The sequence below is a fragment of the Lissotriton helveticus genome, chromosome 1_1 (genome assembly GCF_964261635.1).
Source record: "Lissotriton helveticus chromosome 1_1, aLisHel1.1, whole genome shotgun sequence".
Classification (NCBI taxonomy): Eukaryota; Metazoa; Chordata; class Amphibia; order Caudata; family Salamandridae; genus Lissotriton; species Lissotriton helveticus.
The window spans coordinates 1,442,359,942-1,442,382,770 of NC_136057.1; the positions used below are offsets into that span (position 1 = coordinate 1,442,359,942).

Consider the following 22,829-nt stretch of genomic DNA (forward strand, 5'->3'; position numbering starts at 1 on the left):
TCTCCCGCAAATGATGGAGCACTCTCTCTGACGACTCCGCTTTGATCAGCCAGTCGTCTAAATAAGGGAATACCGGAATCCCTGACCTTCTGAGATGTGCCGCCACCACTGCCATCACCTTGGTGAAGACTCGAGGCGCAGTAGTAAGTCCAAACGGAAGGACCGCAAACTGGTAGTGCTGCGATCCCACCGTAAAACGGAGATACCTCCTGTGCGACTTCAGGATTGGGATGTGAAAGTAAGCATCCTGCAAGTCGAGTGACACCATCCAGTCTTCTTCTTGCAGCGCTTGAAGAACCTGAGCAAGGGTGAGCATCTTGAATTTCTCCTGTTTCAGATAGAGATTCAAGATCCTGAGATCCAGGATTGGACGAAGCCTGCCATCCTTCTTCGGAATCAGGAAATACCGGGAGTAGCATCCCTGACCCCTTTCCTGCTCTGGGACCACCTCTATCGCACCCTTTCTTATCAGAGTTAAAACTTCCTCTTGCAGAAGAGACAGATGCTCCTCGGAGCAATACCCTTGGCAAGGAGGGAAATTGGGAGGGAATTCCCGAAAGGGAAGGGCATACCCATTTTCTACAAGATTGAGAACCCAAAGATCTGACGTAACCGATTCCCAATCCTGTAGAAAATGGGTAAGCCGGCCCCCAACCGGACCCACATGATCCTGAATGTCGGATCTAGGGCTGCTTCTCAGGGGCAGGAGGGTTGGAGGAAGTGGAGGAGGAAGAGATCTGACGTCCACGAGGACGCACTCTTTGCTTTCCCCTGTAGGACCTGTATAAGGAGTTTTGCTGCTGCTGTTGTTGCTGCTGCTGCTGCTGGCCTTGCCAGGAATTCCGAAAGGCAGGACGGCCAAAACCTCTGAATCTTCTGCCAGTTGAAGAACCTCTCATTTGGAGACCCAGGGATTTAGCAGTCGCCTTGCAATCTTTAAACCTCTCAAGGGCCGCATCAGCCTTCTTCCCAAAAAGGCCTGAACCATCGAAAGGAAGATCTAATAATGTCGCCTGAACATCAGCCGAAAAGTCAGAGGATTTCAACCAGGCAGACCTCCTAGTAGCGACAGCAGTGCCCATAATGCGCGCCACAGAGTCTACAGTATCCAAACCGCTCTGAATGACCTGGCGAGCCGCCGCCTGAGCGTCAGAGATGACTTCCTCAAAATCCTTCCTGCTGTCATCAGGAACTTTTGGAACCAGAACATGTAAAGAGTCCATCAGAGCGTGTAAATATCTCCCCATCAAGCAAGTGGCATTTGATGACTTCAATGCCATACTGGCAGAGGAGAAGGACTTCTTTGCCACCTGATCCTGCTTCTTTGCTTCCTTCTCAAAAGGAACCTGAGGGAAAGCACTAATGTTCTTTTTGGAGCATGCAGCCTGAATGATCAAACTCTCCGGTGAAGGGTGAGAGGTTAAAAAGGCAGGATCATCAGGGGCAACCCTGTATCTTCTGGCTACACTTTTAGAGACAGCTGGAGCAGACAAAGGCTTTTTCCACACCTCCAGAATGGGCTCTGTTAGAGCCTCATTGAAAGGAAGAAGAGGTTCCACCACTGAACTCGGAGAATGGAGTACTTCAGTCAGAATATTAGATTTGAATTCTGCCGTAGGCAAAGTCAACTTAAGCAGACTGGCAGCCTTTCTCATAATCAAATGGTAGGGTTGAATGTCCTTAGAAGGAGTACTAGAACCTGATGGTAACTCCCACTCTGGAGAGAAATCCAGGCTTCCTGCTTCTGCCAAATCTTCAAAAGTATCTTCATCCAACTCACCCTCCTCGAGATCAGATTGTGAGTCCAAAAACCTCCTTTCCTCCAGAAGGCGCTGAGCCTCTCTTCTGGATCTCATCTTGACCCGTTTTGCCCTCGGATCCACCATCGGCTCCGACGGATTCGGAATCGACGTCGGGATCGAATCCGCAGGTTCAGCGGGATGTGTTCTAGGTCGACCCGGAGCTGGCGAAGCCGGAACCGGCGTCGACGGCTTCGGTGGAGCCGGAAAATGCCACGGCGGCGTCGGAGCCGGCATGTAAGGCATAAACGGAGCCGGAGGGTAGGAGTGAGGGACTCCTAAGTTAAACGCCAAAGGACCCATGGGACCCGAAGGTGCACCAGAGGGGTACCATGACCTCGAAAAGACTCCATACATCGCGTTGAGAAACGCAGAAGGGTCCTGGCCTGGGGCAGGAAATGGTGGATGAAAACCTTCAGGCCTGTCTCGAGGAGCGTTCGGATTCGGCTCGCTTAAGGGCTCGGAACCCTCATCCTCATGAGGCTCCTCCTCATCTCGGACCGGGGACGGCGCCGGAGATGGATTCGGAGCCGGATTCGGAGTCGGAGACGGAGCCGGAGACGGCGCCCGTGACTCAGAAGGGGAAGCCTCACCTTCAGGTTCTGGATCCGAAACTTCAATGGTCACCACCTTCGAACGAACCTTCGGTGACCTCGACCTCGACCCCGACTCCTTACCAGAACGACGTCGGGACTCATGTCTCCTCTTTTTATGTTTCCTCTTCTTCGAAACATGGTCCGAAGCCGACTTCGAAGACGACCTTCCTCTAGATCTAGACCTGGACCTCGATCTCGACTTCGACCTCGCCCTTCGAGAACGAGACTTCGACGATTTTCCTTTTCCAGCTTTCATTTTAGCCACCAGGAGCTTCGCCTCTCTCTCTCTCAGGGCCTTCGGGTTCATCTTCTTACACGAAGAGCAGTCCTCCACATCATGGTCCGAGCTCAAGCACCAGATGCAGTCGCTGTGTGGGTCGGTAATGGATATCATTTTGCCGCATTCTCTGCAGGGCTTGAAGCCGGTCTTTTTTGAAGACATTGTCGAAGAGACAGGATACAGAGACGCAGAAAATGTTAATAATAAAGACAACAAAGTATCTGTTGGCTACAGAGATTCCCGATAACCGTTAGCGTCGACGACGCGGAAAAAAGGGAACTGATGTCATCACGCCGGCGTGGGCCTATTATAGGCGTCGGTGACGTCAGCGGAGTCGCGAGCGAGGTCGTGTCTCTATGACGTCAGGAGTCCACGTCGGCGCGAGGCTACGAAAAAAGAATTTCCGAATGTTGCTGACGCAAGGGGGTATTCACAAGGTGAGGAATCCACACGGCAGATGTATCTATCAGAAGTACTCTGGCAGATTGGTGCCCCCAGCTACAGAACCTTGTGACAGCTAACCTAGCTCCCAAAACCAGGAAAGCTTACGAAGGGGTGTTTTGGTCTTACTGCTCTTTTTTGGGGCAGTATTGGGTAGACAGCTGGCATGAGACAGGGGCATTCCTCCGGTATTTGGATACTTTGAATAAGGAGGGGCGCTCTGCGGCAACAGCCAGGCGACATGTAGCAGCAATCTCTTTCTTCGCACAAATCAAGGACAGCAGGGATCCCACGAATAGTTTTATTGTTAGAAAGGCACTGAAGGGGTGGCGGCGCCTCCAGGGGTCAGACACAAGACGCCCAATTGGGATAGAGCTACTGACATCACTGCTAGCAGCTCTTGGTGGCATTTGCAGCTCAACAGGGGAAGTGTTGGTATTCAGAGCCTCTTTTTCACTGGCTTTTTATGGAGCCTTTAAGATAGGGGCGCTGGTGTCGTGCAATAAGCAGTACGTGCAAGGAGGGCTGCAGCTGGAACATGCAAGGGTACAGGGCGACACTTTACTAATACCCATTAGAAAATCCAAAACAGATCAGGAAGCCCTTGGCGAAAGGATAGTACTTCACCACGCACAGGATAATCCTTGCTGCCCTGTGACTCAGCTAGAAGCATTCCTCCGACAGAGGAATATCGCAAGGGGTGGAGCACTGCTGATACATGCTGAAGGTACCCCACTTACCAGATTCCAGTTCAAAAGAGTTTTGGACATGGCAATAGACAGGACAGGTTTGGAACCAAAGAGCTTTGGAACACATTTCTTCAGAATAGGGGCTGCCACAGAAGCAACAGCTAGAGGTTTGCACAGCAACAGTGTGAAGAAAATTGGGAGGTGGTCCTCCAATTGTTATAAGCGCTATGTGCGGCTACACATGTTGTGAGTGTGGCATTTCTGACTTGTACTGATGCCTGTCCCATCTTCTGCTTACATTTCAGTTTCTCAAACCTGTCACGTAGGGGGGAAACTGGCGTCGGCGCACCAGCAACAAGATACATCACAACGACGGGCACATCCACAGGAAGCAGGAGCACATGTTGTTTGGGTCATTGGTCATTCGAATGTAAGACGCATGAGTTCAGTTTTTCTTTCAGGAAATTATAGACACAGAGCTGAGCAGGACGGTTTTAGGGTATCTTTCCATGGAAAGGGGGGTTTATGCCATAGTCAGTTCAGGGGTTTCGTTACGGATCTGTTGAGTAGACACGGGGCTCCACCCAGGATAGTTATCTTACACTTGGGTGGGAACGATCTGGTGAATCTGGGTAGAAGAGGCTTGATGGAGGACATAATCTCTGAAGTCGGGTGGTTAGCTAAGACGTGCCAGGGCTGCACCATAGTTTGGTCTCAGATGGTACCCAGATTTAAATGGAGGGGGGAGATTCTGTGAAAGCGTTGAATCACTCAGTAAGAAGGATCAAGAATAAAATAGAGAAATTGTTCAGGTCCCCTCAGCTACAGACGATCGCGCATGGGTGTATCAGGGGGGAACTGTGCTTCTTAAAAAATGGGGTCCACCTGACTAGGATAGGTAACGAAATCCTGTTGGAAAATATAATGGCTTGGCTAGTGAGTTTTAAGGGCAGGGCATGACCGTTCAGTGTAGCAGGGTAGGGGGGGGCAGATAGTCGGTCAACTACGCTGGCCTGTGGCGGTAAGGTCATGATTGGTGAGCATTAAATTATGGTCCTTGGAGGGCGGCGCCATTCTTGAATGCGGTCGCCCAAGGAGAGGGACAAGGGGTCTCTCCTTGAACTCCAGGGACAGTACAGCCGGTTGGCTGGGTGGGTGTGGGGGGAGTCACGCTTTCCCTAGGCTGGTTGGCCACCCCGCACATGCCCAATGACGTCAGTAAACGGAGCAGAGATGCAAGGGCCCCTTTAATGGATTTAATAGAGAGTACGGGGGGGTAAACGGGGGGGCGGGGGGGAGTACCCTCACAGTAAACGGGCCTTCTGCGCATGCGCACTCCGACTGGAGGGCCTGGTTAATTGATAAGGATCTGATTCAAGTTAGTGACCTTGCCGTAGGCCCAAATAGGATACGCAGAAAAGTAATTACTGTATGAATATGGTTCATATGTTAGATTCGGATAGGAAATACCTTGTACTAGAAGTATGTTAAGGTTAGCCATCTGATATATGTATATATCAATTGTAATCAAATGTTATGAAAAGTTTTCTGCGTAATTGTGTAAATATTGTTTATTTCAATGTTCATTTTATTTTATGTTTTAATAAATACGGCCGGAGGTTGTACAACCCCCCGCCTCCAAAGCAATCCCTCTCATGTCAATTTAATAATGTTGGTTAACACAAGGGGTGTTCCGGTAGTCCCTGGCCATAGAGAAAGCCGGCCCGGCATCTGCCCGGCTGTAAGTATGGCAGGCGCACCGGCCCCCACCCGTATTCTGTGGTGGGGCGCGCCCCGTCCCGTCACAATGACGCGGCGGGCGCACCTTCTCGCAGATTGGTCGCGAGGTTCCTCAGTGACCCGGAAGTGGAGGTAAGGCCAGGCCGGTTAGAACCGGCCTGACTAGTGAGGGATTAAAGGGCCGGGGAGCAGGGGAGTCTGCCTCTTTGACCCCGTGTTCCATGGCCAGCCCCCCCAGCCTCCAGGAGGCTGTAATTCTTTTTCCTCACCCACCATCCCCTAAAGCAGATGATTGGTATTGTGTTCATGAAGGTTGTTCGCATGTTTGTTCCAAATGTATATGGATGACAAGTGTATCGTTCTAATATGCTTTGTTCCTTAGAACTTTACCCCGTTTACAGGTCATCAATCGTCGTATTTATTGCTATTCCTTGGTCAGGCGGTAAGGTCATGATTGGTGAGCAGTAAATTTAAGGTCTGTAGAGGGCGGTGCCATTCTTAAATGGGGTCGCCCAAGGGGAGGGACAAGTGGTCTCTCCTAGAACTCCAGGGGCAGTACAGCCGGTTGGCTGGATGGGTGCGGGGGAGGGGGAAGTCACGCTTTCTCTAGGCTGGTTGGCCACCCCGCACGTGCACAATGACGTCAGTAAACGGCGCAGAGATGCAAGGGCCCCTTTAATGGAGTTAATGGAGCGTCCGGGGGTAACCGGGGGGTGGGGGGAAGGGGGGGGTACCCTCACGGTAAACGGGCCCTCTGCACATGCGTACTCCGACTGGAGGGCATGGTTAATTGATAAGGATCTGATACCAGTTAGTGACCTTGCCGTAGGCCCAAATAGGATACGCAGAAAAGTAATTACTGTACGATTATGGTTCATGCCTGTACACGGGCAGGACGCCACGAACAGCGGACAGACTTTGGATTTTGAGGGAAATTACGATTTTGGACTGGATAATCAAGTCCTACTATCACTCCGGCTGATGACATAAATACGTTTCTTTACGCCACTCTACGTTATTTCTACCTTATTTATACTCCGGAGGCGTGCTGTCCCATTACTTATATTTACAACAAGGGGTGGTGATGGACAGAGTCTCTGAATTAAGAGACTCGGTCCCTCACCACCCCTTGTTGTAAATATTTTTGTCCACCCTAAGCGTGGAAGGGTATACTCAGACATGAGTCCCTTGCTCATTGCACCATCAGGATTCAAGCAAGCCGGGCCGAAGACGGCTGTAATGCCAGAAACCGGTCCCCGGAAGGTTGTTTCCTTCCCAGTGTAAGAATTGGCTTTTGTAGTTTGGTTTGCCCTGTTCCCATCATGCACTGGGACAGGAACAGACTAATTTGCATACAGCCAGGTTCTGAAACTGGGATGGTGCAGTGAGCTAAAAAACGGTGTTGGATCTAGCCCTGATCTCTTGACTGGGTGAGAGTATTCTGCTTAATTCAGAGACTCTGTCCCTCACCACCCCTTGTTGTAAATATTTTTGTCCACCCTAAGCGTGGAAGGGTATACTCAGACTTGAGTCCCTTGCTCATTGCACCATCAGGATTCAAGCAAGCCGGGCCGAAGACGGCTGTAATGCCAGAAACCGGTCCCCGGAAGCTAGTTTCCTTCCCAGTGTAAGAATTGGCTTTTGTAGTTTGGTTTGCCCTGTTCCCATCATGCACTGGGACAGGAACAGACTAATTTGCATACAGCCAGGTTCTGAAACTGGGATGGTGCAGTGAGCTAAAAAACGGTGTTGGATCTAGCCCTGATCTCTTGACTGGGTGAGAGTACTCTGCTTAATTCAGAGACTCTGTCCCTCACCACCCCTTGTTGTAAATAGTCCCATTACTTATGGCCGAATAGACTGGGCAACACGGCGCACTTCGAAATAATCTCTCGCTAAATTGAATATTGCACAAAATTAGAAGGGGAACGCCGACAAAGACCTCTAGGAGTGATTTTGACATTGTGCAGCCTTGACGAATCCGTAGGTTTCTCTAACCTAGGCGAAACGCGTTGGCACAAGGATTGGATTTCTGTGGAATAAAAAGATTTCTTTTGCAAGCAGCTTTACTTTGGAGTGGAATTTTGGACTCACATATTTGACAACTTTATATAATCTCTGTGTGCTCCGAGATCTTGTATCTTATGTAGTTTTCAACAGTGGTTGAAAATCAAGGGAAGTGGGGTGTTTGCTCCCAAAACTCTTGGATGCACCAGTTATAATAACAGAAGATGAGGATTTAAATGTTTATTTTTATATGAGCCCCTAGTAACACCCGAAAGTTTTGTATGATTATGGTTCATATGTTAGATTCGGATAGGAAATACCTTGTACTAGAAGTATGTTAAGGTTAGCCATCTGATATCTGTATATATCAATTGTGATCAAATGTTATGAACAGTTTTCTGCGCAATTGTGTAAATATTGTTTATTTCAATTTTCATTTTATTTAATGTTTTATTAAATACGGCCGGGGGTTGTACGACCCCCGCCTCCAAAGAAATCCCTCTCATGTCAATTTAATAATGTTGGTTAACACAAGGGGGGGAGGGGGGTTTCCAGTAGTCCCTGGCCATAATGGTATTAAAATACTTTCAAGAACATAAACTGGAGTCTTATCACAAGTGTGAATGCATCACAATGATTTTGAAAGAAAGAAGGCACGTTAGTGGACTATTAATAATGGACTAATTGTCATGAAAATCCAACAATTCTCATGGTAGAAGAGTACCCGCTCAGTTCTACCTTTTCATTATGAGCACCTGTGAACAATGTTCATTTGCTGAATGGCCTGAAAGTCACTACTTCTCTTAGTTGATCTTATCGCCATTAAGGAGTTACTTTCCATGGCAAATATCAAAGCTAGCACTAGTGCACAGGCTCAAACTGTGCTTTCTTAGGTTATGCTAGAATAACATCAGGCAACATAACTGATGTCCCCACTGATAGAAATATTATTTCCAGTGCTTTAACAAAAATTATGCCAGACGGACACTTGAAAAAAGTGTTTAACCTAATGATTGAGAATTTTTGGATGGTGTAACAATGGATAAATTAATCATAAAAGAGCAGTGGAAGACAGCTGTAGCCACAAGTAACTGATATAAAGCCAATGCCTTTTCTTAATAAGACAGTGAATTGGTGGGTTATTGCCACTGGCAATGCACAAGACACATAATAGGTGCTTATATCTGCATTTCAGTGTCCCTTAAGGGCACATTTATTAAAGCAATATTTAGCGTTGGCACTCAAGTTGGGAGTAGCCAGAATGGGAGGTTGATGAGGATTACATGGTCGCTAGCATATATGAGACAGGTTGCCTAGTGTCTGAATGCTCATTGTTGAAATGAGGCTTTGCCCATACACAGTACTGACATAAGTCAGCAAAACTGAAAGGGCAGAGGCCATAATACATCAGTTTCTGACTGGTGAGGATATGAAATGTAGCAGGATTCAAGTGGTTTCTGGGGCATAAGTATTTGGATTTATGACATTCTAATTTCTATTTTGCCCTTCAGTCAGGCCAGCACAGATTCTGATACTATACCTCCCGAGCTAACTATTTCTTAGATCCAGGCCTTCTCTATGATTGGTTTGGGTGTCATTATTTTTGGTTTCCTAGCTGGATGTCGGGGGTAGAAGTCACCTCTTGGCATACGACACTGAAATCTCACCAGACTGCAAGGGCTGGTGCTGTTAAACTTCCAACCCTCACAACTTGCAGCCAGGGTTTACATATATAACAGTACTCACTTTCTTTGCTCATACTGCCAAACTATACCAAATCTTCAGTCACAATACCTACCATTCTATCAACATCCACAGTGCACATGCCCAACATCCACCAAATACATCCAATGTCTATGCCAGGTGCCCATCGTCAACAGCCACATTAAAAGCATGACACCCACCATAGGAGTAAACGCTTACAAAAGGAGTTACAGCTAATAAATACCTTTCTTCTGTCATCGTAAACCGTTCTTCCACAATTTCTATCACTGTAACCCTATCACTGTGGTTTTCCTGTTACTGTAATATAGTTCCAAGCCTTTCATGTTGCTGTAGCCTAAGTCTAGCCGCTTTCAGAGTGCAGTTTCCTTTCACTGAGATCCAATCTCAACTGAAAGAAGGATTAAGAAGACCATATATTCATCCTTACCAGATACTGTCACCACGATGTACTGCTGGGGCACCGGGGAAGGAGTCTGTGGCCCAGACTGGGGCTGTGGGGACTGGATCTCGGACACAAACTGTTTCTGTGCCTGTATAGTCTGCAACTCTGCGACATACTGCTGCTGTGGCTGCTGTGGCACCTGTGAAGCTGCTTGCGGCTGCTGTGCTGCTTGTAGTTCTGTCACATAGGCTGGGGTTGCCATGCCAACAGAAGGAACAAGGTGACATATGCGGTTTTAAACTTCCTGCCAAAAGAGAGAGGGAAAAAAAAGAGATTACATTTTTGTCAGGGCCACCATATTCAATGTAATACACATTTAGGGTCTGTCCTGAGAGCTGTACGTTTCACAGACATCACGAGCAGTTCACTACGAAAGTATCAAGCAGCTGGACCGGAAATCAGCAAACTGCAAGCACTGAATGTAGCTTTACTTACAGACTCAAGAGGACAGTAAACCAGTCAGGGAACGGATGACTTTAGAGGTCGATTAGCACAGCACAAATTGCACACATCAGAGACCAGTGCTGTACGCAGGCACGAAAGAACTGGCGTTGTATGCAAGTGTATTTAGTTACTTAAAATAAATAACATTTCGACTGGAAGCTCTTAACAAAAGTTAAATGATGGTACACAGAACTGTGGGAGGGAAGAGGTTAAGATAAAGTTGTGTATGGATAAAATGTGCGACTGTATAGAGAGAGTACTTAAATGATGAGCGCGGCTGGGTTAAATTCTGCGCACACCCGTAAAGCAGGTAAAACTTCCTAAATTCCTCTGAATGCTTCCAAGGATAAGGAAGAAACGGCCACCCCAAGTTTCAAAGAATTCTGTGGACTAACAAGCCCCAAAATTATAACTAACAATCAGTCTTTATCCCGAGCAGAAACAATAATGTCCAAGAGTTCGGAAGCGTATAGTTGTTGGAAACCTTCTTTAATTCCAAGTATTCATTTAGTTTTTCATGAAAATCACAACAGGTAGTACATCGTTACAGTTTAGTTGGTACAATGGTTGATACAATCACAGCCAGATGATAGATGTAGCCAACACGTGTTTCGTCATTGGGTCATCACCCACCGACTTCCTCAGGGCTACAACAACAAGAAAAATGTACCCTCTAACTATTGTATTGTATTGTAATTGCATTTATATAGCGCTTACTACCCCTGATGAGGCGTCAAAGTGCTTTTTCGGCGAGTAGCACGCTACTCCGGGCCCCAGAGAGGATTAGTGTTGAATTAGTATAGTGAAACATGCAAGTACATTTTAAGTGGTGGATAGGTTAGTTAGTTATTTGGATTTGGAATGATAGCAGAAGGATAGAGGAGGACAAAGGTTTGTATTGATATAGCGCTTGTTGACACACGCTATTCAGGAAGCCTAATGAGGATTAGTTGTGAATTAATATGGTGAAATATGAAGTCATTTCAGTGGTGGATATTAGTCAGTTACTTGGAGTGAGAAGGATAGTAGAGGGATAAAAGGGGAAGAAAGATTTTCATTCATATAGCACTTGTTACCCCTGATGGGTGTTCAAGCGCTTTTCTGGCGAGTAGCACGCCACTCCGGAACCCATAAAGGATTAGTGTTGAAAATTAGTATAGTATAAATATGAAGTAATTTGAGTAGTGGATATGTTATTCAGTTATTTGGGTAGTATATTAGTATAGTTGAATATGGAATTTGAGAAGTGAACATGTTAGTCTGTTAATGTTGATTGAAAAGGATAGTGAAGGGATAAAAGAGTGAAGGATTTTTTTTTAGGAAGTAGGAGGAGGCTTTTGGTTGAGTGAGGAGTCAGAGGGAAGAGTTTAGAAAGGTTTGTTTTAGGGGATCGGTATAGAAAGAGGTGTCACATGATGCAAGGAGGGGTAGAGTAGGAGAGAGTCTAGAAAGGGTTATTTTGGCGATCATAGTAGTGGTATGGGGTTTGGGATAAATGAGAGAGTGGATGTAGAGGATGTATTGATAAATATATAGGATGAGAGATAGGGTAGTGCATTGGAAGGAGTAGTAGAAAGAAGTTTGCGATGAGTCAGAAGGTTGGGCTAGAAGATATATTGAGCCAAGGATAGGCTGAGCAATAGGGTAGTGCATTGGAAATGCTAAATTAGAGAGAGACAGCCCTAGCACTCACGGGTAGAGGCAAGATGGCGGCTGCTCACTAGTGACTGTAGCAGCGCTGCAGGGAGGACGTTGTAAAATGGAGCTCTGAAGGGTCAGGCATGGTGCGGGACGCGCCGCATTAGCTGCCGCTCGTATGAGTTTTAAACGAGTCTGCCAGCCGTGGAGCTGCGAAAATGAATTCTGCGGAACTTTGCCAAACCTTGCCGGTTTATTGTTAATGTTGAGGATGGCTCAATGAACAGTCCGGGACCCACAGCCTGTGCCAGCGAACGGATGCTAAGGAAGACGCCTTGTGAGCGGAATTGATGCAGTCTGTTCGCCTGCCGTGGGTCTGCTAGGCAGATTCTGCGGGACTTGTCAAACATCCTCGCCATTGTGCTGGCGAGGTGGAAGCGATTCGATACAGCTGGGAGGTGGAGTAAGGGTAAGAGCTGTAAGCGTTCTCAGCTGAGGGACGCCGTAGCTGTTGCAGATGCCGAGAGCTATTCAAATCAGAAGCCGGCTGGGAGAGGCGGTGTTTCTCAGATAATCGGAGAGGAATTCTACCTCTCACAAAGCTATGGCCCCCAAAGTGAATTCCACCGGTAAACCCCCGGGTGCCAAGAAGAAACAGCAAGCACTAAGGGAGGAAGAATTGGTCGAGCCGGGAGGGGTGCATACACCCCAGGCTGACGAGCGTAGCAAGAGGAAGCAGCCACAGATACAGCAGCCAGCAGGAGCACGGACACGGTTAGCGACAGTGTCAATCGTGGAACTTTTCGCCAAAGCCGGTAAGGAGAAGGGAGCTGAAGAGGCTGTGAAGGGGGCTGTAGAGTCTGTGAAGGATGAAGGGCTCACATCAACTGAAACGAAGGCTGTTAATGGGGCTGAGATAGTGTACCCCCAGGACTGTCTAGCGCCTAACAAGGGAATTACCCCCGCTAAGGTTTCTCCAGAACTGGAAAATAAGTTGAAGGAGGGCGAAATACAAATAGCGGTGAATTGCACAATTATGAATATGGCTAAGAGCATGGACTCAAGTATAAATGAGACACATCAGGCGAATATTGAGCTATTGCAGAGTAATGCGTTAAGTCTGGCCCCCTCAGAATTGGAGACATGTTTGGGTGTCACAAATGAGTTAGTAAATCAGTCAACTTCTGCTGTAGACGAAAGTGGAGGTACAGATGTACCGATTGACGGAGCCCAGAAGGGGGGTGCGAAGGAGAGTGCTCCAAGTGAGGCTTTTTACTCTGCTTCGGATGGCCAAGAATGGTCGGAGGATGAAGAAGTCGGCTCTTCCGATTTAGACTCTGAAAGCGATCCAGAATTAGATCAACCAGCAACGGCCTTAAAGGTTTCCGGTGTTACTAATAAGGGTGCAAGGGCCCTTAGCTTATCAAAATTAAAATTATAAATGAAATATAGGCCATGATAGGAAACTAGATTTGTCCTCTGTCCAGCCGGACAGGGTATTTATTTAAACACAATGAATAGACACTTGTATGAATGATATTAGGCACAGTCCTGTACCTTACTCATGGAGGAAACACAACACATAAGAAGAAATAGGAAGAAAATGGAAAAGGATTTCACAGGCAAAGAGAGAGCAGTGTTGGCCACTTATAAATGTTGAACTGAAGTGTTTGCCAAACAGCGCTAAACACAACTAAAGTAAAACACAATGGTTAGGTTGTGAAAGCACTATATAAAGTCGACGTTTCGATCCCTTTTGGCTCTAATTACACAGGAATCATCATCACCGTGCGGTCATCTACATTCGTAGGCTGGTACGTCACCCGTTCTAGATAGAACAAGCCCAAACTTGGGCGGTTGTATCACAATACCAGGCAGGCAAATGTTGTCAATTCTAGTCCTGATGATGATTCCTGTGTAATTAGTGGTACAGGACTGTGCCTAATATCATTCATACAAGTGTCTATTCATTGTGTTTAAATAAATACCCTGTCCGGCTGGACAGAGGACAAATATAGTTTCCTATCATGGCCTATATTTCATTTATACTTTTAATTTTGATAAGCTAAGGACCCTTGTCTCCTAAAACTTAATTCCCCACGGTCCTCAGCCAACTGTTTGGGTTCCCTTGTTTTACTAAGAAACTAATAAGGGTGCGACATCCACTGTTCAATATGAGTCAAGTTGGGATCAGCCCAATGGTAATTCTCTACAGGATAGTTCTGGCCTGGAGTCCGCCCAGATGTCACTTTTAGAAAGAATACACCAGGAGATTATTGCGCATAGAGAGGAAACTGGCAAGGACAATCAGAAAGCCCATACCGCTATGAAAAAAATGCAGGGGGTAGTTAGAAAATTATCAAAGGTCTGCGCTACCACTGGCGACAGAGTGGCAAATTTAGAAGACAGGATTGTATCTACAGAAACAGAAGTGGCTGAAGCAGTCTCTAAAGTTGGCTCATATGGTGCTCAAATGACTGATGTCCATTGGAAGCTCGAGGAAATGGAAAACAGGCTACGCAGGAACAATTTGCGAGTGCTGGGAATTCCTGAGGGATCAGAAGGGTCTGACATTAGAGCATATATAATCAAGCTATTTACTCAGGCCTTTCCCGAGCTGAATGGATGGAACTGGTCCACTGAGGTTCAGAGAGTTCACTGTACCCCTTTTAAGGCGAAAAAAAATACTAAGGAGGGGGATTACCCAAGAGCGGTCTTGATATTCATTGGAAATTTTATCTTACAGCAAGCTATATCAGATCTGGCAAGGCCAAATGCGAAAAGAAGTGCTGAAGGGATTTCTTTTTTTGTTAGGCCAGATTTCTGCCACACTACGGTAGAGAGGCGGTGGCGATTGAGAGAAATGATCAAGCCCTGTCAGGATAAGAATTTGCAGGCCTTCCTGCTAAACCCTGCGCAGTTAAAGATTATCAATAATGGCAAGGCTTTATTTTTCTCTTCTGAGATTAAGGTGAAAGAGTATCTGGACTCACTCTGATTGTTTGATGTTGATGCCTAAAATATGTGGCAGGGAATAATTGATTTAAGCGGCAGTGGTGCGGGCCCGAGTAATGTGTGATTTTTATTAGATTCTCGAATTGTTAAGTTTGTTAATGATTGAGTGTATTTTCGTTTTGGGCTCCACAAATACTGGTAGATAATTGGAATAGCTCACTGCAGTCACTGCGCTACATCACTTGCACAGACCAGGTCTGTGTGCCTCACGTAAAGGGGAGAGTAGGGGGGTGTGGAGGGGTGGGGGGGAGGTGGTAGAGGGCAGAAGGGGAGGGGGGTGGGACGAGGGAGGGGTTTGGTGGGCGATTGGGTGGAAAAAGGGGGTAAAAGGGAAGTGGTACAGCCTAGGGCAAAGATATGATGCAACGGATAATAACATGGTAAAGGATTTGATTGTTGAGATGCAAGCACAATTTAATGGCAAACATTAGAATATGTACTATTAATGCGGGAGGCTTGAACGACTGGGGGAAGAGACAGAGGCTGGCATATCTGCTAAGACACGAAAGAATAGATATCGTCTGTACACAAGAGACCCATCTTCCATGGGCTAAACGTAGACAACTTTGTCTTAGTGGCTTTGAACTAGCTGTATGTTCTACACAGACGTCCACAATTCGTGGGGTCGCTATTTTAATCCGAGGGTCCTTAGGTAAAGTAAAAAAAGTGAAAGCAGATAGTAATGGGAGATGGACAGTTGCCAAATTAGATCTGGGCTTTACGCTATGTGTAACGTATGGCTCAAACCTGGATGAGCCTGAGATATTCCATTTTCTTGAAGCTGAACTAGTGGGGTGGTCTAACCCGCTGATAATTGCAGGGGATCTTAATATCTCGGCAGACTGGGCTGGCTCCACACCATATATGTAAGCCCAAGGTTTTCCAATCTATACAATCTCTGCTGGGCTCCCATGGGATGCAGGATGTCTGGGGGGCTAAATTTCCTCTGGACTATGGATTTACTTATTTTTCTAACCCAGCGCAAAGGTATACAAAGCTAGATTATTTCCTCATCTCTTCGTCTGAATTATCTAAAGTGGATATCACTAAACTCCCCAGAGTGGTCTCAGACCATAATCCTTTAATTTTATCATATAATTTAGGTCATAGGAAAAGGAAAATAAACTCTTGGTCTTTTGAGAAGAAGCTACTTAGTGATATTAGATTCACGGATCATTTGAAAAAATGGGTGACACCGTTTTTTGTGGCAAACAGATACAGCACCTCTAGGAATATAGTTTGGGAAACTTTCAAGGCGGCTCTGAGGGGCGAGACCATCAGTTGCTCGGCCAGGCTGAGAAGGGAAGATAGGGGTAAGGTTGAGGCTTTGATGACAGAATTAGTGAAAGCTGAAGAACAACATGTGAAAGATATAGCCACAGGGGTGAATACTACCGTAAGCCAGGAAGCTCTTTTAGTAATTAAAGCCGCACTCCAGAAAGAGGTAGCCATGAAGACCGTAGGGGAATATCAGTCGAATAGGGTAAAAAGGTATGAGACCGGGGAACAAGCAGGGACAGCGCTTGCCCTCCAGTTAAGGCAGGAAAAGGATAGGAATACCATTGTCCGTATTGAAGAGGACGGGGTTGGGTTTACGGAAGTTAAGGATATCCTCAGGGTATTTGAGAATTTTTATCAGCGGCTTTATGAGCATGAAGGACCTAGTAAAAAACCAGGGGAAGGATTCCGAGATTCTGGCCCTCTATTACAGGAATCAACCAAAAAAGAACTTGATGAGGACATTACATTAGTAGAGGTTATGTCAGCATTGCGGGAATTAGCTTCTGGGAAGGCTTCAGGTCCCGATGGGATTCCCCTCGAAGTATATAAAGCTATTGAAGCAGAAATTGCCCCACTCTTACTAGATCTATTTAAGGGGGTTATGTGCTCAGGTTCTATACCTGACTCTTGGAAAGAGACAAATATCGTAATTTTCCACAAAAAGGGGAAACCAGCGGAAATGGCAGGATCGTATCGCCCCCTTACATTGATCAATTCTGACACAAAACTCTACTAAAAAATCTGGGCAAAGAGGTTGGGCAGGGTCATTAGTAGTCTCGTATCCCCGTGGCAGCATGGGTTTGTCCCGAGTCGGGGCTCAACTGACCACACATGTAGGGCAATATCCAATATCATTATTTGACGCCCAGGCTGCCGCGGGGGGGGGGGGGGGAGATGGCCATGATTCTGCTCGACGCAGAGAAAGCTTTCGATCGTGTTGATTGGAGCTTTCTCTGGAGCGCTTTAGCGGCAAGGGGATTCGGCCCTAACATTATAGGAGCCCTTAAGGCCATGTACGTAGAGCTTGTAGCTAGGGTGACTGCCATGGGTGAGAAATCAGGGGTGATTAACATCAAGAGGGGAACCCGTCAGGGGTGCCCCTGCTCCCCTATCCTCTTTGCCCTGTACATTGACCCCCTCATTCAGGGCATTCTTACTTGCCCCGGAATAACTCCAGTAATTATTAACGGCTATTCAAATAAGATCTTGGCATATGCTGATGACCTTGCTGTTATAACATCTAACCCACAGCAGTCCCTCCCTATCCTGGTGGAGATGGCTAAAGTGTTTGGTAGTGAGTCAGGGTACCTATTAAATGAAACAAAAACGCAGGTCATATGTTCCAAGAATATTATTAAAACTGACTATAGATTTGTCGATTCTGCCACGTATTTAGGGGTTAAAATCAATGCCACTGTGGAAAAGATTGTCACTGAGAACTACTTGCCGCTTATTAAGAATATTGAAACGGAATTAAAGAGAATAGACGTGCTACATCTTTCACTGGTAGGCAGGGTGAATGCAGTTAAAATGTCTATGTTCCCCAGAGTGCTGTACCTGTTTCGCACTATTCCTTTAGTAATAGAAGATAAGATTATGAAACATCTGGAATCCGTGTTTATTAGATTTGTCTGGCAATATGGTAGGGTAAGGCGCTCTACAAACTTAATGTCGTTACCGAGAGAACGGGGTGGGATGGCTCTCCCGAACTTAAGACTATATCATTGGGCCTGTCTTTTGGTTCAAATGACCACCTTATTTCAGTCTGAATCTCCAATTGATACAGGACCTAGGAATGTAGATGGGCAGCTGCCCCCCCAGATTTATAGGATGTTATTGGGTGGCAAGGCTGCAGGTTTACTGCAGAGTGAACTCGAACGACGCTTTTATAAAAAAACGAGGCTGAAGACACTGTATGGGGCATGGCAGGTGTGGAAAGCTATCATGAAATTCTTTAATATTCCGAAAGTAAATCCCTATGTACAACTGTGTAACTCGTCTCTCTTTCCCCATCTGCGAACCGATAGAAATCTGCAGGGGTGGAAGAGAATGGGGATTAAATCTTTGGGAGATATATTGGAAGGAGGTGAAGTCTTGGGATTCGAGATTTTGCAGGAAAGATATGGTATTCCAGATAGCCACTGGCTGGTATATGGCCAAGTTATCCGTACGATCAGGTCTGTTAGGCCCAGGATTTCATCGACAGCCGACTTTCCTATGATTGAGATACTTCACAGAGGTTGTAGGAAGATCAAGACTATCTATAACTGCCTATTGGAGCGAATTCAGGATGATATTGAGAAGGTGGAATCTAATTGGGCTCTAAAATTGGGGGATACTGATGTTGATGTGGATCTCGCTCTTTCATTGAACAAAAAGGTATTCCGGGCATCTAATCTTCGCGCCCAACATTATAAGACCATTTTTAATTTATATCATACACCTGCGAAGCTATATGCCTGGGGTATAAGGGAAAATGACAGTTGCCCCAGATGTCACGAAAGTCATGCTGACATTACACATATGTTCTTTTTTTGTAATCGGTTGGACGCTGTTAAAAATGAGATAATGAAATTTTGGGAGGGGCTGCTAGGTCATTCTATTGATCTATCCCCTACTCTAATGTTGCTTGGCATAGATTCTAAGCTGGGTCTGGGTGAGGATGAAAGAGCCTTAGTGTTTTTATCTGTTGCAGTACTTCGAATTTTAATTTCTGCTGCATGGAAGGACGCGATTGCTCCGTCCTTCCAGATGTGGTTGTCCAGGTTGTTGGGAATCCACAATATAGAATCATGCCTCTATGAATTTAAAGGTAATAGGAAGCGCAAGAAGAGTCTACGTCTTTGGGCTCCTGTAACAAACTGGAGAGCTGTCAGAATGTGATGGGTTTTGCTGTAATTTTCTCTTTTATGGACTGACAGGCTCGCTCTTAAGTCCCCTAAAGTGTCCTTTTCTCGTAATTTATTTCCTCTTTTTGTCAGGCCTCTTCGCAAATTGTGTGTAAATACATTGATTGTTTGGCTTGTGCTGTAATTGTGTATGTAATAATTGATGAATTTTGTCCTTGTATGTACCACATTCCCAATAAAAATATAAAAAAATAAAATAAAAAAAGGAAATGCTAAATTAGAAGAAAGTGATACGTATATAGATCCATAAGTACATTGAAAGTATATAGATACATAAAGGAGGTAAGTATATGTAGATTAAAGATAGAGGCACAGGATGAGAAATAGGGTAGTGCATTGGATATGCTCTTTCAGGAGAAAAGTAACAGACACACACATCCAAGTACATGGATGGTACATAGATGCACACTGGAAGTATGTACATGTAGACCAAAGATGATATTTATTTATTTATTATTATTATTATTTTTTCTCTTAACATAAAATTATTTTACATGTTTATACTGAGTAATACACAAACTTAGGTACATATCTATAGTGAGTTCCATAGTGTGGCTGCTTGAACAGAGAAGGATGTGCCACCCATGTTTTTTTTCTTGTATAGTGGGAGTTTGAGGCAAGATGCTCCTTTAGAGCGGAGGTTCCTTTGTTGAATGTGTTTGGTGATTTTATTCCTAATGAAGAGTGGTCCTATTCCATGTATTGCTTTGTGGGTGATACAAAGCAGCTTGAACGTGGATCTTCTGGCAACCGGTAACCAATGCAGGGCTTTCAAGGCAGGGGAGATGTGGTCTCGCGGTTTGATATGCAAGAGTAGTCTGGTGGCCGAGTTCAGAATCCGTAGTAGTCTTTTCATGGTCATTAAAGGTGATCCGTGGTAGAGGCTATTGGCATAATTGAGTTTGGACAGAACAAGGGAGATGGTAGCTTGGACCTTGTGTGGTAATCCCTAATGAGGGAAAATTTGTCGCAGCGTTTTTATAGTAGCAAAGCTTGATCTTGCTAGTTTATCCACTTTGGCATTCATCGATAGCTTGGAGTCCATGGTCATTCCGAGGTGTCTTACTTCCTTCGATACTTTAGGCAGTGATCCCAGTTCATCAGGCCATGCGGCAAGCGGGTTGTAATGTTTCCAATCGCCACACGTGAGTTCTTCAGTTTTTGAAGCATTCCATATGAGATGGCTCCAAGTCATCCACTGATCCACGGCTCTGAGACAGCAGAAAATTGGTGATTTTCCAATGTCTTTGGGGCATTCCAGTTGAAGGAGTATTTGTGTGTCATCTGCATAGTTATAGCACGTGAGGTGAAATTTATTGATCAGTACTGGTAATGACTTCATGTAGATGTTGAAAAGCATGGCCGAGATGATTGAACCTTGAGGAACCCCTGCTATTGTGGAGTACGGTTTGGACGAGAAAGGTGGGGTATGGATGACATTAGTTCTGTTTCGAAGGTAGGACGCAATCCAGTCTAGAGCCGTTCCCTCTATGCCGGCTTCATAAAGTCTTTGTTTCAGTTTGTCATGGTCAACCATATCAAAGGCAGCTGAGAGGTCAAAGAGAATTATATCTACGATATCATGATTGCCAAAGGTTAGTCTAGTTAGGGTGTCAAAAGAACCCACAAGAATTGAGTGACGTGATTTCAGTCATTCACAAAAACAAAAATAAGAAACAAGCATTGGCATAGCCAATAGGTCTCGCAATAGAAGAGTTTTACATTTTTCGTTTTGCAAATGGATGAGTGGCGTTGGTAATCACGATCTATATGTTGTGCTGACAGTGCAGCCAGAAAATTTACTGTGTAGAAGCGATATAGTCCGTGTGTGCGCACCAAAAGGTTACAGAGTCAAAGAGACCCTTGTTGTGCTTTTATAAAAATCCATTCTGTTAATGATAACCGTGAGTTTTACATGCGCTTGCGATAGTCAGTGCCAAAACTGTGTGTGTTTTTGTGTGTGTGTTCATGCTATCACAAATATATACAAAATGGAAAAAAAAACATGCCAGTGATGCTCTAAGCAGAGTGATAAACCCATGCTAAACCCATGCTTACAGTGAATAGTGGACACGTATGACGTGTTTGATAGCTGCCGCCCAGCAGCACTGTTTGAAAGTGGAAGTGTTTACCACTGTGCAGGATTAAAACCTATTAGCCCACCGTGAGCCACATGCAGGCGTCATAGTGAAAAGCCAGAAATATTTAAAAGTCCCTTGACCCAACCATGTAAATTCTGTGAGAAGCGCTACAAGGCTTTTATTTTGATCCGCTGTGCGAGTGCTTGCTATTAAAAGGTGCGCAGACTTCTATTAAAAATAATTGCCCAAACTCTGAAAGCATACAGCTACCTCCTCTTGTAAAGTGAAACTAATTACAGTATTCTTACTGCATGATAACCGCCAAGTCTATTGAACGGCCGGGGGGAGTTTGAAATCTGCAGGCAGTCAGCGAGCTTTGTGCAGGGGTAATTTAAAGCGGCAGCACCCTGTGTATAACTGTGCGCATTGTTGAAAGTATCGACAGAGGGGGAAAGGTTTAACAGACCTGACATACCACCGCCATAAGTAAACCGAGGCAGGCAAAGGGCAGGTGGGGGCAGAGGGAGATACGGCATCCCACGTTTATTTATTTATTTTTTATCTGCAGTGGAGTGCATGTTAAAAAGCACGCATCCTTCGAATAACAAGCAGGGGGGAGGAGTAGGGAGCCGCATCTGAGGAGACAGAACAAGTGACGGTATCAGGGGAGCACGAGAGAGTAGGGGGGAGGAGAGCAAGAGAGGGAACCGGTGTAGCGTCGCCTTTGGGATCCACCAAACACATGCCAGGCGGAAGGCAGCAGATGGGGTGCCTGGGGCTTTGAAGTAGGGTGTCCAGAATTTCAAAGCCAAACAAGACGGAGGGCATTGCTGTGGGGAGGGGGTGGAGGAGAAATGCACACGGCGGGCAGGGGAGGGGGCGGAGCGGGGAGAGCGGCATGTCGGTGTCAAGAAGCCGGGGCCTTTGAAGTGAAGCTAAGCTTCACTTCAAAAGGTGTCGGAGGAATGCGGCTGAGGGAGATTGTGGCTGTGCACGCGCTTTTAAGCTCAATGCACATGCGCATTGAGCTTAAAAGTCACGGGCACTGCAAGGAATCGCCACGATTCCTTGCTTCTTAGTTAAACGTTGTTAAAGCCGCAATAGGCTCGCAAGCTCGATGCGCATGCGCATCGACAGGCGAGACCTAAAAAGAAAAAACGTGGGGGGGAGGGGCACTGTAAGGGAAGAAACTCAGATTTTTTTCTGAGCCACAATAAAAATAAATGATAGTCTAAGCCCAACAAAGAGTAATCCCGACCATCTTAAAAAGAGATTAAATTTGTGGTGCGTCATTGGCAGTTTAGGAACAAGAACCACCACAATAATGGTGCTATTATATATCAAAAAAGCTCACCAATGCGAAGTAGAAAAATATATTAGTCCGCAATTCCATATGCAGATTGTTCTGCATTTTATTCCTCCAGAACCTGGTCATTGATACAGGTCACGTATAATGACACAGTAATCAATAGTCCAAACAATCAGAAAAAACAACCAATTTACTAAATCATACCTTTACCCTCAGGATAACGACTGATTGTTATGTACAGAGAGAGTGCTGGCAAAGAGATACACATCTTGGATCCCTAAATTTCTACAATAACTTAAGAATACATGCGAGCCACAAAAAATTATCTTTCAGTGCAATTTTCATCTCATGTGCAAAGGACATTGCACAAATGCTTGGTAGTAGCTCCAGTGGAGCGGGACTAGGAAGTAGAAGGACCAGAACTTTGAGGCAG

The 22,829-nt window shown here is 45.7% G+C and overlaps 1 protein-coding gene across 7 annotated transcripts in view; it reads right to left on the reverse strand.

Annotated features, from left to right (window-relative positions):
* Positions 1-22,829, reverse strand: part of RFX1 (regulatory factor X1) — a 529,043-nt gene that overhangs the window by 443,420 nt on the left and 62,794 nt on the right. For all 7 annotated transcript variants that reach the window (XM_078685660.1, XM_078685656.1, XM_078685642.1 and 4 more), the window contains exon 2: positions 9,705-9,963. In XM_078685660.1, coding sequence (XP_078541786.1) covers positions 9,705-9,921 — 217 coding nt within the window. In that variant the 5' untranslated portion in view covers positions 9,922-9,963. The remainder of the gene's footprint in view (positions 1-9,704; positions 9,964-22,829) is intronic.